Source organism: Mobula birostris, chromosome 1 (genome assembly GCF_030028105.1).
Source record: "Mobula birostris isolate sMobBir1 chromosome 1, sMobBir1.hap1, whole genome shotgun sequence".
Taxonomy (NCBI): Eukaryota; Metazoa; Chordata; class Chondrichthyes; order Myliobatiformes; family Myliobatidae; genus Mobula; species Mobula birostris.
This window is the reverse complement of record NC_092370.1, coordinates 253,037,943-253,054,209: the sequence shown is the minus strand read 5'-3', so window position 1 is coordinate 253,054,209 and position 16,267 is coordinate 253,037,943. Positions and strand designations below refer to the sequence as shown.

General features: G+C 44.4%; 1 protein-coding gene across 1 annotated transcript in view; it reads right to left on the bottom strand.

The window, feature by feature from the left end:
- flvcr2b (FLVCR choline and putative heme transporter 2b) overlaps positions 1-16,267 on the bottom strand; it is a 254,612-nt gene that overhangs the window by 48,770 nt on the left and 189,575 nt on the right. The window contains exons 7-8 of the mRNA XM_072274816.1: positions 14,138-14,243; positions 12,706-12,817 (exon numbers count right to left, since the gene is read on the bottom strand). Of these exons, the coding sequence (XP_072130917.1) occupies positions 12,706-12,817; positions 14,138-14,243 (218 nt within the window). The remainder of the gene's footprint in view (positions 1-12,705; positions 12,818-14,137; positions 14,244-16,267) is intronic.

Here is a 16,267-nt window from a genome sequence, read left to right as displayed (position 1 = left end):
TTTTTATTGTGGCTAATGTAACCCCACTTTTTAAAAAAGGAGGGAGAGAGAAACTGGGGAATTATAGACCGGTTAGCCTAACGTCGGTGGTGGGGAAACTGCTGGAGTCAGTTATCAAAGATGTGATAACAGCACATTTGGAAAGCGGTGAAATCATCGGACAAAGTCAGCATGGATTTGTGAAAGGAAAATCATGTCTGACGAATCTCATAGAATTTTTTGAGGATGTAACTAGTAGAGTGGATAGGGCAGAACCAGTGGATGTGGTATATTTGGATTTTCAAAAGGCTTTTGACAAGGTCCCACACAGGAGATTAGTGTGCAAACTTAAGGCCAACGGTATTGGGGGTAAGGTATTGATGTGGATGGAGAATTGGTTAGCAGATAGGAAGCAAAGAGTGGGAATAAACGGGACCTTTTCAGAATGGCAGGCGGTGACTAGTGGGGTACCGCAAGGCTCAGTGCTGGGACCCCAGTTGTTTACAATATATATTAATGACTTGGATAAGGGAATTAAATGCAGCATCTCCAAGTTTGCGGATGACACGAAGCTGGGTGGCAGTGTTAGCTGTGAGGAGGATGCTGAGAGGATGCAGAGTGACTTGGATAGGTTGGGTGAGTGGGCAAATTCATGGCAGATGCAATTTAATGTGGATAAATGTGAAGTTATCCACTTTGGTGGCAAAAATAGGAAAACAGATTATTATCTGAATGGTGGCCGATTAGAAAAAGGGGAGGTGCAACGAGACCTGGGTGTCATTATACACCAGTCATTGAAAGTGGGCATGCAGGTACAGCAGGCGGTGAAAAAGGCGAATGGTATGCTGGCATTTATAGCGAGAGGATTCGAGTACAGGAGCAGGGAGGTACTACTGCAGTTGTACAAGGCCTTGGTGAGACCACACCTGGAGTATTTTGTGCAGTTTTGGTCCCCTAATCTGAGGAAAGACATCCTTGCCATAGAGGGAGTACAAAGAAGGTTCACCAGATTGATTCCTGGGATGGCAGGACTTTCATATGAAGAAAGACTGGATGAACTGGGCTTGTACTCGTTGGAATTTAGAAGATTGAGGGGGGATCTGATTGAAACGTATAAAATCCTAAAGGGATTGGACAGGCTAGATGCAGGAAGATTGTTCCCGATGTTGGGGAAGTCCAGAACAAGGGGCCACAGTTTGAGGATAAAGGGGAAGCCTTTTAGGACCGAGATTAGGAAAAACTTCTTCACACAGAGAGTGGTGAATCTGTGGAATTCTCTGCCACAGGAAACAATTGAGGCCAGTTCATTGGCTATATTTAAGAGGGAGTTAGATATGGCCCTTGTGGCTACGGGGGTCAGGGGGTATGGAGGGAAGGCTGGGGCGGGGTTCTGAGTTGGATGATCAGCCATGATCATAATAAATGGTGGTGCAGGCTCGAAGGGCCGAATGGCCTACTCCTGCACCTATTTTCTATGTTTCTATGTTTCTATAACTGCTGGTACAGAACATAGTAAAAATGAGACAACGTTTTTCAGGACCATGGTGCTACATGAAACAATACAAAAACTACACTGAACTACATAAGAAAAAAACACCACAAACTACACTGGACTACAGACCTACCCAGGACTGCATAAAGTGCACAAAACAGTGCAGGCATTACAATAAATAATAAACAAGACAATAGGCACAGTAGAGGGCAGTAGGTTGGTGTCAGTCCAGGCTCTGGGTATTGAGGAGTCTGATGGCTTGGGGGAAGAAACTGTTACATAGTCTGGTCGTGAGAGCCTGAATGCATCGGTGCCTTTTTCCAGAGGGCAGGAGAGAGAAGAGTTTTGTATGAGGGGTGCGTTGTGTCTTTCATAATCCTGTTTGCTTTGCGGATGCAGCGTGTGGTGTAAATATCTGTGATGGCGGGGAAAGAGACCCCGACGATCTTCTCAGCCGTTGAGATTCACTCAACCTATTCTCATAAGGCATGCTCCCCAATCCAGGCAACATCCTTGTAAATCTCCTCTACACCCTTTCTATGGCTTCCACATACTTCCTGTAGTGAGGCAACCAGAACTGAGCACTGTACTCCAAGGGGGGGCCTGACCAGGGTCCTATATAGCTGCAACATTACCTCTCGGCTCTTAAACGCAATTCCACGATTGGTGAAGGCCAATACACTGTATGCCTTCTTAACCACAGAGTCAACCTGTGCAGCTGCTTTGAGCGTCCTATGGATTTAGACCCCAAGATCCCTCTGATGCTCCACACTGCCAAAAGTCTTACCCTTAATACTATATTCTGCCATCATATTTGACCTACCAAAATGAACCACTTCTTATCTGGGTTGAACTCTATCTGCCACTTCTCAGCTCAGTTTTGCATCCTATCAATGTCCCACTGTAACCTCTGACAGCCCTCCATACTATCCACAACACCTCCAATCTTTGTGTCATTAGCAAACTTACTAAACCATCCCTCCACTTCCTCATCAAGGGTTATTTATAAATATCACGAAGAGTAAGGGTGCCAGAACAGATCCCTGAGGCACACCACCAGTCACCGACCTCCATGCAGAATATGACCCATCTACAACCACTCTTTCCCATCTGTGGGCAAGCCAGTTCTGGATCAACAATGAATGTCCCTTTGGATCCCATGCCTCCTTACTTTCTCAATAAACCTTCAATGGGGTACCTTATCAAATGCCTTGCTGAAATCCATATACACTTTCTTGAATAAGAGAACAACATCTGCAACCCTCCAATCCTCTGGAACCTCTCTCGTCCCCATTGATGATGCAAGGATCATTGCCAGAGGTTCAGCAATCTCCTCCCTCGCCTCCCACAGTAACCTGGGGTATATCTCTTTCGGTTCCGGAGACTTATCCAATTTGATGCTTTCCAAATGCTTCAGCACATCCTCTTTCTTAATGTCTATATGCTCAAGCTTTTCAGTCCGCTGTAAGTCATCACGACAATTGCCAAGATCTTTTTCTATAGTGAATACTGAAGCAAAGTATTCATTAAGCACCTCTGCTATTTCCTCCAGTTCCATACACACTTTTCCACTGTCACACTTGATAGGTCCTATTCTTTCACGTCTTATCCTCTTGCTCTTCATATACTTGTAGAATGCCTGGGGTTTTCTTTAATCCCGCTCACGAAGGCCTTCTCATGGCCCCTTCTGGCTGTCTTAATTTCATTCTTATGTTCCTTCCTGCTAGCCTTATAATCTTCTAGATCTCTATCATTACCTAGTTTTTTGAACTTTTTGCAAGCTTTTCTTTTCTTCTTGACTAGATTTTTAACAGCCTTTGTACACCATGGTTCCTGTGTCTACCATCCTTTCCCTGTCTCATTGGAATGTACCGGAGGATTGGAGGGTTGCGGATGTTGTTCCCTTACTCAAGAAAGGGAGTAGAGATAGCCCAGGAAATTATAGACGAGTGAGTCTTACTTTAGTGGGTGGTAAGTTGATGGAGAAGATCCTGAGAAGCAGGATTTATGAACATTTGGAGAGGTATAATACGTTTAGGAATACAGGTGTCCCCCGCTTTTCGAACGTTCGCTTTACGAAACCTCACTGTTACGAAAGACCTACATTAGTTCCCTGTTTTCGTTTTCAGATGGTGTTTTCACTGTTACGAAAAAAAATTCAGCATGCGGGAAAAACAGCGCGCGCCCCGAGCAGCTGCTCTCCCCCGGATTCGGAACTGCTTTGCTTTAACACGTGCCTGTGAGCAGCCGTTTGCAAGATGAGTTCTAAGGTATCAGAAAAGCCTGAAAGAGCTCGTAAGGGTGTTACACTTACGGTAAAACTAGATATAATTAAGCGTTTTGATTGTGGTGAACGAAGTAAGGACAACGTGAGTTTGGCTTGTGGAAGCTGATAAACATGATGTTGAAGAGGTTTTGGCATCCCATCACCAAGAACTGACAGATGAAGAGCTGATGCAATTGGAAGAAAAAAGGATTACAATCGAAACCGAATGAGTAATGATAAAGTATGACTTTAATTTTGAAAGGGTACGTCGGTTTAGGAGATATTTGCAGGATGGTTTGAGTCCTTATTAAAGAACTGTGTGGTAGAAAAATGTGCGAGGCTCAGCAGTCAAGCAAGCCTTCCACATCAGCCACTGCAGACGATGAACCTCGATCTTCAACATCGAGGTGGGCAGAGATAGAAGAAGATGAGCTGCCTGCCCTAATGGAAACAGATGACAAGTTGACAGCCCAGTGTCCCACCACCCGAACCCCCAGGCCACGGACAGATACCGATTTGTGGAGAATACAACGGTAGCCGGGAGACACACAGCACATCTTTAAGAAAAAAGCCGAAATAAACATGCTAATTAATTAGGTTCCGCAGACACAAAATTGTCCTCCCAGATCAGAGACGACGCAATCGGAAATTGGCACTGATCTGGGCCGACAATTACGTGTCGGGCGGCACCTAATTAATTAGCTTGTTTATTTCGGCTTTTTCCTTAAAGATGTGCTGTGTGCCTCCCGGTTACCGCTGGGCCCCTGCGTGCCTCGCAGCAATGTATCGCTCGGCGGCCTGGAGGGTGGGGGCCACTGCACCACCCAACCTGCGACGACTCAGCCTGACACACCATCATCAGTGTGCTCAGCAAGCTGTCTTCCCGATTCCGGTAAGTGATACTACACTGTACATACATTATTTCTACTTTATATAAGCTGTGTATTTTTACGTGTTATTTGATATGATTTGGCAGCTTCATAGCTTAAAGGTTACGAGAGAGCTCTTGCGCCATGTTTTTGCCAACAGCGCTTGCGTGAGATTTTCTGCCGAGAGCGCTTGTGTGAGATTTTCGCTACGGAGAACAGTTCAGTAATGATTATGGAAAAGTATTTCTACTTTATATAGGCTGTGTATTTATCATATCATTCCTGCTTTTACTATATGTTACTGTTATTTTAGGTTTTATGTGTTATTTGGCATGATTTGGTAGGTTATTTTTGGGTCTGCGAATGCTCACAAAATTTTCCCATATAAATAAATGGTAATTGCTTCTTGGCTTTACGACATTTCGGCTTACGAACCGTTTCATAGGAACACTCTACCTCCGGATGGCGGGGGAAACCTGTAGTCAGCATGGCTTTGTCAAGGGCAGTTCGTGCCTTATGAGCCTGATTTAATTTTTTGAGGATGTGACTAAACACATTGATGAAGGAAGAGCAGTAGATGTAATGTATATGAATTTCAGCAAGGCATTTGATAAGGTATCCCATTGAAGGTTTATTGAGAAAGTAAGGAGGCAAGGGATCCAAGGGGACATTGCATTGTTGATCCAGAACTTGCTTGCCCACAGAAGGCAAAGAATGGTTGTAGATGGGTCATATTCTGCATGGAGGTCAGTGACCAGTGGTGTGCCTCAGGGATCTGTCCTGGGACCCTTACTCTTCACGAATTTTATAAATAACCTGGATGAGGAAGTGGAGGGATGGGCTAGTAAGTTTACTGATGACACAAAGGTTGGGGGTGTTGTGGATAGTGTGGAGGGCTGTCAGAGGTTACAGCAGGACATTGATAGGATGCAAAACTGGGCTGAGAAGTGGCAGATGGAGTTCAACCCAGGTAAGTGTGAAGTGGTTCATTTTGGTAGGTCAAATATGATGGCAGAATATAGTATTAAGGGTAAGACTCTTGGCAGTGTGGAGGATCAGAGGGATCTTGGGGTCCGAGTCCATAGGACGCTCAAAGCTGCTGCACAAGTTGACTCTGTGGTGAAGAAGGCGTACGGTGTATTGGCCTTCATCAACCGTGGGATTGAGTTTAGGAGCCGAGAGGTAACGTTGCAGCTATATAGGACCCTGGTCAGACCTCCTGTTTATTTCTGCCTCTGCCTCCCGAATGATCTGAAGTTCATCCAGCTCCAGCTCCAGTTCCCTAACTTGGTTTGTCAAGAGCTGCAGCTGGATGCACCTTTTGCAGGTGTAGTCATCAGGGATGATTGTGCTCGCCCTGACTTCCCACATCCTGCAATCTGAGCACTCGACTGCCCTAACTGCTGCCTCCATTACCTACTCCTAAGGTAATTAATTTATGGTTATATGGTTAAATATAGATCTTTTGAAAATATCTGAATTGATAAGGGGGGGCAAGAATGGGGAAAAAGAATGGAGCTTAAAAGAGCATCACTGCAGAGCCTATGGACGAGAGAGGTGCAACGCGCGGCTCTCCTACCTGAACGCGTGCTAGCGAGGCTGACGATGGGCCTCGTTCAGGCGAGGCAGCAAATATGATAAAAATTCTGGAAGAGATACGGGGATTCCAAAAAGACATAAAACAGCAACTCAGTGATGTCAAGTCAGAGCTCACCAACGTCAATCAGAAAATAGCGGTGGCAGAGACTCGAATTGAGAAAGTGGAAGATCGCGTGCAAAACGTGGAATGGATACTAAGTAAGACGATAAAAATATTAAATCAACAAGAAAGTAAACTGATTGACCGGGAGGGAAGATCACGACAGAAAAATATCAGGATATACAATGTTCCCGAAGGAGTGGAGGATTTGTCTATGACTGAGTTTGTAGGAAAGTTGCTGCAGGACGCACTAGAGATTCCCTCCACTCTGGAGCTTGAGATTGAGAGGGCGCATCGTGCGCTCATCACGAGGCTTACTGGAGACAGAGAAGATAAGCCACGCTCAATAGTAATTAGATTCCTTCGATACAATACCAAGGCAGAGATTCTACGAAGGGCCTGGGTAAGAAGAGGGTGTTTTTGGATGGGAAATTAATATATTTCGATCAAGGTTACCCCCCAGTGGTCCTGCAGAAGCGTAAAGAATACTCTGCTTTAAAGTGAATATTAAAGCAAGGAAAGATTAGATTCCAAACTCCGTACCCTGCTAAACTGCGGGTGTTTTATGAAGATGGTATGCAACTGTATCAGACAGTGGAACAGGCGACTACAGACATGAGGAACAGAGAGAGGGCTGTCCGTCAGTGTGATCAAACCAAGGGAAAGCCTGGCTGAGCAGTTATCCCAATCCGCTTGGGAAATAGTAAGAGAACCGAGAAAGCAGGGGATGGGAGGAGGGCGAGAGAATATCAGGAAGAGACTGTGAGTCTTCCGAAGACAGCCCCCACCCCCTCCAGAAGAGCCATAAAGTTTGGCTAACTTTAAAAGTATTGATAGGATAAATGGAAGCAAAAATAGATGGTGCTATACCTGTTTCAAGAAATCTTTATCATAATGTGGATTTTATATTAACAATTTTTCTAATTCATTCATTCACTCCGTTCCCCACCTAAATGAGAATATTCATATATGTGTGTGTGTGTATATATATGTATTTATGTATAAGAGTTGGAATGTTATGATGAGGTCGTATAAGGCATTGGTGAGGCCGAATCTGGAGTATTGTGTTCAGTTTTGGTCACTAAATTACAGGAAGGATATAAATAAGGTTGAAAGAGTACAGAGAAGGTTTACAAGGATGTTGCCGGGACTTGAGAAACTCAGTTACAGAGAAAGGTTGAATAGGTTAGGACTTTATTCCCTGGAGCGTAGAAGAATGAGGGGAGATTTGATAGAGGTATATAAAATTATGATGGGTATAGATAGAGTGAATGCAAGCAGGCTTTTTCCACTGAGGCAAGGGGAGAAAAAAACCAGAGGACATGGGTTAAGGGTGAGGGGGGAAAAGTTTAAAGGGAACATTAGTGGGGGCTTCTTCACACAGAGAGTGGTGGGAGTATGGAATGAGCTGCCAGACGAGGTGGTAAATGCTGGTTCTTTTTTAACATTTAAGAATAAATTGGACAGATACATGGATGGGAGGTGTATGGAGGGATATGGTCCGTGTGCAGGTCAGTGGGACTAGGCAGAAAATGGTTCGGCACAGCCAAGAAGGGCCAAAGGGCCTGTTTCTGTGCTGTAGTTTCTATGGTTCTATGGTTCTATCAGATTTCGGCTTCTCTTTTTCAAATTTCACAGTGAACTCAATCATGTTATGATCACTGCCTCCTAAGGGTTCCTTCATCTCAATCTCTCTAATCACCTCCGGTTCATTACACAATACCCAATCCAGTACAGCCGATCCCCTAGTGGGCTCAACAACAAGCTGTTCTAAAAAGCCATCTCGCAGACATTCTACAAATTCTCTCTCGAGATCCAGTGCCGACCTGATTTTCCCAATCCACTACTGGAGTGGGATACACAATGCCCTACAAGACATTTTTAAATGTGAAATACCCTTAGAAAGTAAGACCATATATTTTGGGTATGTACCTCAAGAATGGTTGAAGAGAGATAAATATTTAATGAATATAATGCTGGTGGCTGGTAAAAAGACTGTTACCAGGAAATGGTTATCACAGGAGAGCCCAACTTTAAACGCATGGATGGAAATTACAATGAAAACTTCCAAAATGGAGAAGATAACAGCATCTGTTAATCATAAGTTGGAACAATTTGATTCATACTGGGAAAAATGGTTCAACTACATAACACCTCATAGGCCTGATTTTATTCTCACAAATCAATGAATATGTTGCTAAAAAAAAAATCACTCCCTACTTGTACTTAGCTTTCTCCTTTTGCTTGTTCTTTCTTTCCTCTCCTTTCTATAGGTGTACAGATTTCCCCCGCCATCCGAAGGTAGAGCGTTCCTATGAAACGATTCGTAAGCCGAAATGTCGTAAAGCGAAGAAGCAATTACCGTTTACTTATATGGGAAAATTTTGTGAGTGTTCGCAGACCCAAAAATAACCTACCAAGTCCTGCCAAATAACACTTAAAACCTAAAATAACAGTAACATACAATAAAAGCAGGAATGATATGATAAATACACAGCCTATATAAAGTAGAAATACTTTTCCACAATCATTGCTGCACTGTTCTCCGTAGCGAAAATCCAATGCAAGTGCCGTCGGCAAAAACACAGCGCAAGCGCTGTTGGCAGAAACACTCTCTCCAGTAACCCCTAAGCTATGAACCAGCCAAATCATACCAAATAACACGTAAAAATGCACAGCCGATATAAAGTAGAAATAATGTATGTACAGTGTAGTATCACGGGAATCGGGAAGACAGCGAGCACACTGATGATGGTGTGTTAGGCTGAGTCATTGGAGTTTGGGTGCTGCAGTGGCCCCCACCCTCCGGGCAGCGACCCGATACCGATCCGCGAAGCATGCAGGGGTACAGTGGTAGCTGGGAGGCACCCAGCACACCTTTAAGAAAAAAGCCAAAATAAACATGCTAATTAATTAGGTGCCGCCCGGCACGTAAATGTCGGCCCAGATCAGAGGCGACGCAATCAGCAATCACCTCTGATCTGGGCCGACAATTACGTGTCGGGCGGCACCTAATTAATTAGCATGTTTATTTCGGCTTTTTTCTTAAAGATGTGCTGTGTGTCTCCTGGCTACCGCTTCACTCTCCGCAAATCGGTATCTGTCCGTGGCCTGGGGGTTGGGGTGGTGGGACACTGGGGTGTCGTCTGCTTCCATCAGGGAGGCAGCTCATCTTCTATGACTGCCCACCTCGATGTCGAAGGTTGAGGTTCGTCGTCTGCTGTGGCTGATGTGGAAGGTTTGCTTGACTGCTGAGCCTCGCGCATTTTTAGATCATACAGTTCTTTGTAAGCACTCAAACCATCCTGCAAATATGCCTTCAACTGACGTACCCTTTCAAAATTAAAGTCGTACTTTATCATTACCCATTCGGTTTCGATTGTTATCCTTTCCTCTTCCAATTGCATCAGCTCTTCATCTATCAGTTCTTGGTCATGGGATGCCAAAACCTCTTCAACATCATCTTCGTCAGCTTCCACAAGCCAAACTCACTTTGTCCTTACTTGGTTTACCACGATCAAAACGCTTAATTATGTCTAGTTTTACGCTAAGTGTAACACCCTTACGAGCTCTTTTAGGCTTTTCCGATACCTTAGGACTCATCTGGCAAATGGATGCTCACAGGCAAGTGTTTAAGCAATGCTGGCGAGAATGCCGCTTCGAATCTGGGGGAGAGCGGCTGCCTGGGGTGCGCGCTGATTTTTATCGCGGGCTGCTTTTTTTTTGCGCGCTGCCTTTCTTCGTAACAGTGAAAACACCTTCTGTTAGCGAAAACAGGGAACTAATGTAGGTCTTTCGTAACAGTGAGGTTTCGTAAAACGGATGTTCGAAAAGCGGGGGACACCTGTATACCTCAGATAAATATTATGTGGAGATTTATGCAAATATGATTATATGATATAAAATATGTACAATATCTGAAATACATCTTATCGAAACGTTTGTTTGATGATGAACTTCAATAAAATATAGATCACAAAAACAAAGGATTCGTCTCCTTTCGGATTAACCGGGTCATGATATGAATGTTCCTGACTCGACCCTTTTTTTTTTTACGAGGCCTAGCGGCTAACTCGACGCTCAACCCAGCATGGATGAAAAACGTGCTTGGGGGCTGACCTGACTTGGATTCGATTCGGGTGCCTTCGCATTGTCGAAAACAATGGAACCCCAGAATATTGAGCTGCTACTCCTGCCCCTCCTGCAACCAAGTCTCACTAATGGCTACAATATCCCAATTCCACGTGCCAATCCACGTGAAGGAAACAATAAATAAAGCAGGGAAAACATCTACCTACAGCTTTTTCATCTTCTCTCACTCAAGCCTCTGTGAGTGAAATCAAATACCACAGTGGCATTTATGAGGTTGTTAGATAGACCCATGAATATGCAGGAAATGGAGGGAGATTGATCTTATAAGGGCCTGTTAGCCTGACCTCAGTGGTTGGGAAGATTTTAGAGTCAATTGTTAAGGATGAGGTGATGGAGTACTTGGTGACACAGGGCAAGATAGTACAAAGTTAGCATAGTTTTCTTCAGGGAAAATTCTGCCTGATGAACCTGTTGGAATTCTTTGAGAAGATTACAAGTACGATAGATAAAGAGGATGCAGTGGATGCTGTGTATTTGGACTTTCAGAAGACCTTTGACAAGGTGCCATACATGAGGCTGCTTACCAAGTTAAGAGCCCATGGTAACACAGGAAAGTTACCGCCATGGTTAGAGCATTGAATGATTGGTAGGAGGCAGCAAGTGGGAGTAAAAGGATCCTTTTCTGGTTGGCTGCCAGCGACTAGTAGTGTTCCACAGGGATCGGTGTTGGGACCACTTCTTTTTATGCCGTAAATAAATGATTTAGATGTTGGAATAGATGACTTTGTTGCCAAGTTTGCAGATGATACGAAATTGGTGGAGGGGCAGGTAGTGTTGAGGAAACAGGTAGGATGCAGAAGAACTTAGGCAGATTAGGAGAATGGGTAAGGAAGTGGCAATTGGAACACAGGTCGACCTTCACTAATCCAGCACCATTGGGACCTGAGGAGTGCCGGATTAGTGAAGGAACCGGATTACAGGTAGTCGGATTAGTGAAGGTCGACCTGTATAATGTTGGAAAATGCACGGTCATGCACTTTGGTAGTAGAAATAAATGTGCGGACTGTTTTTGAAATGGGGAGAAATTCCAGGAATCTGAGATGCAGAGGGACTTGGGAGTCCTTGTGCAGAACACCCCGAAAGTTAACTTGCAGGTAGAGTCGGTGGTGAGGAAGGCAAATGCCATGTTAGCATTCATTTCAAGAGGTCTAGAATACAAGAGCAGGGATGTGATGCTGAGGCTTTATAAGACACTGGTGAGGTCTCACTTGAGTATTGTGAACAGTTTTGGGCCCATCACCTTAGAAAAGATGTGCTGGCATTGGAGAGGGTCCAGAGGAGGTTCACAAGGATGATTCCAGGAATGAAAAGTTTATCATATGAGGAACGTTTGATGGCTCTGGGTCTGTACTTGCCGGAATTCAAAAGGATGAGGGGGGATCTCATTGAAACTTTTCGAATGTTGAAAGGCCTAGACAGAATAAATGTGGAAAGGGTATTTCCCAGAGTGGAAGAGTCTAGGACAAGAGGGCACAGCCTCAGGATAGAGGGGCACCCTTTCAAAACAGAGATGCGGAGAAATTTCTTTAGCCAGAGGTTGGTGATTTTGTGGAATTTGTTGCCACCTGCAGCTGTGGAGGCCAGGTTGGTGGGTGTATTTAAGGCAGAGATTGATAGGTTCTTGTTTGGACATGGCATAAAAAGTTACGGGGAGAAGGTCGGGAACTGGGGTTGAGGAGGAGATAGAAAAAATGGATTAGCCATGATTGAATGGCAGAGCAGACTGAATGGGCCAGATGGCTTAATTCTGCTCCTATGTCTTATGGTCAGAAGAGCTTTAATTTAATTGGTGCAGACATCTGCGATTTAAAAAAAATGAAGGCTATGTGGGAGTGAAGGGTTAGATTGATCTTAGAGTAGGTTAAAACATTGGCACAATATTGTGGGTTGAAGGACCTGTATTACACTATAATGTTCTATGTTCTATCTAAAAATTTCCTCCTACACAGAATCAGATTATCCCTATACAGCCCATTTTTCTTGCATCTAGCTGAGAGTCTCTTAAATGTCTCTAATAATGCATTTGCCTTTACTACCACCTTGGTAGCAAGTTCCTTCACCCATCAATTTGTGTAAAACACCCCCTGCAATACCTTCCTCCAAACAACTTCCTTGAAATGATAATATTGAAGGTAGCCCCATCATGATATATGTGGATTTACATTGACATATCAAATCTCTGCTTCACAGCTGTATCTAAGCACTGAATTTAATGCAAGGTTTGAGATAAATGCAGAATCTTCCTTACCCGTTAGTACAGTTCCCACGAAGAGAAATACAAAAATGAAAATATTTCCTGCCTTCGTTCCAAAGTAATCAATGAGTTTTCCCTGTGAAATGGTGAAGATGATTCCAAAAACCTGAAATACAAACAATAAACACAGATACAGGTAACATGGTGTGACCCTGGTAGTGGACGCCCACCATGCCCTCCCACGTGTAATGTGTTGTTCTCCTGATTTCTAACATTTTCTCAGTCATGGAATCATACATATTCAGCCCAATTCATCCACACCAAGGAAAGGACACCCTTCCAAACAAACCCCCTCACCCAGTACTTGGCTCATAGCTCTGACCCAATGTCCTGCCCCATTCCCAGACTACTTCCCACTTGGGGCTGACCCCGAGTGACCCAGTTCTCATGCTGGCCCTGTTATGTTGATCTTTTTTGTGTTGACGCAGAGCACACTTTACCAACTCTATGTAAAATACGTCACCCCTGTCTCACCAAATTCCAATACAAGTAATCGTTATTCCCATTCTGTTACAAGTTCCTTCTACACTGTGGTTCATTCATTCAAGTATCTCTCTTATTTGAAACAGTGAACCCCATGTTTAAATTTGTAATCCAATTACCCTTTTAAGCTAAATTTTCGCCAACTTTCCTCCTTCTGTCACTTTTTGCAGCTTGTCCCAAATTAAGTAAATCCTGCTGATGAATACTTTTAATCCACCCTATAACACTGACACTTCAATACAATATCTGAAGGTCATGTCTCAATGCCCTCAGTTAGAGTCATGTTTAGCTTCAAACATCACCTGATATCCGTTGGCATCAACACTTAAGACAGTGACATATTTTCTTGCAGTTCACAGCAACTTTAAATCAACTGTGGAAGCAAATTTTGATAAAGAAAAGTGCTTTTCCAAAACCAGTGCTCAAGACTATCATATATAGGAGCAGAATTAGGCCAGATGGCACATCAAGTCTGCTCCACCATTCCATCATAGCTAATTTATTTTCCCCTCTCACTTCATTCTCTTCCTTTTTCTGGGAACTGTATGCACCTTGGTCCAGGTATGTATGCTTGTTGCAGGCATGTGCTGTAAGAATTTCACTTTCAATGTGACTGGGATCTCCAAGCTAAAATTCATGCTGGGTAGGATAGTGGATCATTACTTAGTAAAACTAGCAGCACCGCAAGCCCCACAACAGATCGATGTTCTTTATCAGCTGAGAAAGGAGGAACCACAGATAGCAGTGTACAATTACAAAGAGAGGGGAAAGTATCTGGCCTGTGGAGAGAGTTTAATGAGCAAGAGGGTGCAGGGAGGAACAATTACACACTGCTGCATTAGGCCATAACTAAGACACATCTGTCTTAATGATACCCCCAATGTGGACGTCACTGGGCACGTGAGATCAATGGAAGTCCGAATAAGTGTACAAACATGCTTACCTGTGCAGCCTCATTGAGCAGTCCCGAAGAGGTTCCCTCAGACTCAGGGTAGGTGAGCTCTGCACCAAACTCAAAGCCAAGTGGTAGATAACCAGTCATAAAGAACCTGATTACGAAACAGGTAAAGTGCAAGACACCATCTGGAACAGTTCTGTCATTAAGATTGTGAACTAAGCAAATATTAGTTAGCACAAGTTATGAACTTAACTTTTGAACTGGACTGCTGCTGGGAAATGGGGATTATGGAAGCTCCAAGACCCCATGAGTGACTGTTGGTCCTCAGGAGCAGCTTGCCATATCTGCTGTACCACTGCACAGGGCTGTAATATAGTTTTGTTGCATGCAAAGAAAGCCAAGGGGAGAAGGTGACAGCAGGCTTATTCTCCAGAAGGATAGTGCTATTCAGCTGGGATTTTACAGCAATTCGACACTTCATGCATACTTTGCGTGGAATGGGCTGCCAGTAATGGTGGTGGAAGCTGATACAATAGGGTCTTTTAAGAGACTCCTGGATAGGTACACGGAGCTTAGAAAAATAGAGGACTATGGGTAACCCTAGGTAATTTCTAAAGTAAGTACACTTTGGCATAGCATTGTGGGCCAAAGGGCCTGTATTATGCAACACACACAAAACACTGGTGGAACGCAGCAGGCCAGGCAGCATCTATAGGAAGAAGTACAGTCGACGTCTTGGCCTGAAACGTCGACTGTACTTCTTCCTATAGATGCTGCCTGGCCTGCTGCGTTCACCAGCATTTTGTGTGTGTTGCTTGAATTTCCAGCATCTGCAGATTTCCTCGTGTTCACATTCTACCCATGCTAGTACCTTTCCTGTAATACCATGGGCTCTGTCTCGTTAGGCAGCCTAATGTGTGGCACCTTGTCAAAAGCTTTCTGAAAATCCAAGTGAACAACATCTGCTGGCTTTCCCTTGTCTATACTACCTGGTATTTCCCCAAAGAATTCCAACAGATTCATCAGGCAAGAATTCCCATTTACAAAACCACGCTGGCCTATTTTAACTTGTGCCTCCAAGTAGCCCAATCTTCATCCTTAGTAACAGACTCCCAACATCTTTTCAACCACTGCGGTCAGACTGACTGGCCTATAATTTCCTTTCTTCTGCCTCCCTCCCTAAAGAATGCAATTTTCCAGTCCCCAGGAATCACTCCAAAATCTATTGATTCTTGAAAGATCATTAGTAATGCCTCCACCTGTTGTGCAGGAGGGAAGGAGGGAGAAAAGGAATGCGGTAGTCATAGGGGATTCCATAGTTAGGTGAACGGACAGGAGATTCTGTGAGCCTGATAGAGATACCCGCATGGTGTGTTGCCTCCCAGATGCCAGGGTACGGGATGTCTCAGATCGGGTCCTGAATATTCTGAAGGGAGAGGGCGAGCAGCCAGTTGTCTTGGTACATGTTGGTACCAATGACATAGAGAGGACAAAGGAGGAGGTCCTGAAGAGAGATTTCTGGGAGTTAGGAAGGAAGCTGAGAAGCAGGACCTCCAGGGTAGTAATCTCAGGATTGCTACCTGTGCCATGTGCTAGCGAGGGCAAGAATAGTAGGATCAGGCAGATGAATGCGCGGCTGAGGGACTGGTGCAGGGGACAGGGTTTCAGATTCTTGGATCATTGGGATCTCTTCTGGGGGAAGCCAGGGCATCAAAGGTTATGGTGAGAAGGCGGGGGAGTGGGACTAAATGGGAGAATGGATCAGCTCATGATAAAATGGCGGAGCAGACTCGATGGGCCGAATGGCCGACTTCTGCTCCTTCGTCCTATGGTCGTATGGTAGTAATCTCAGGATTGCTGTCTGTGCCACGTGACAGTGAGCACAGGAATAGAATGAGGTGGAGGATAAATGTGTGGTTGAAGAAATGGAGCAGGGGGCAGGAATTCAGATTTCTGGATAACTGGGACCTCTTTTGGAGAAGGTGGGACCTGTACAAATGGGTCGGGTTGCACTTGAATCCGAAGGGGATCAATATTCCTGTGGGCAGGTTCACTGGAGCTGTTGGGAGTGGTTTTAAAGTAATATTGCAGGGGCGATGATAGAGTATGTAGCTGAGAATGTAGCTGATGGGTGTAACATGAATGTAAGGAAGGACAAGTCAAATATTGGGTACA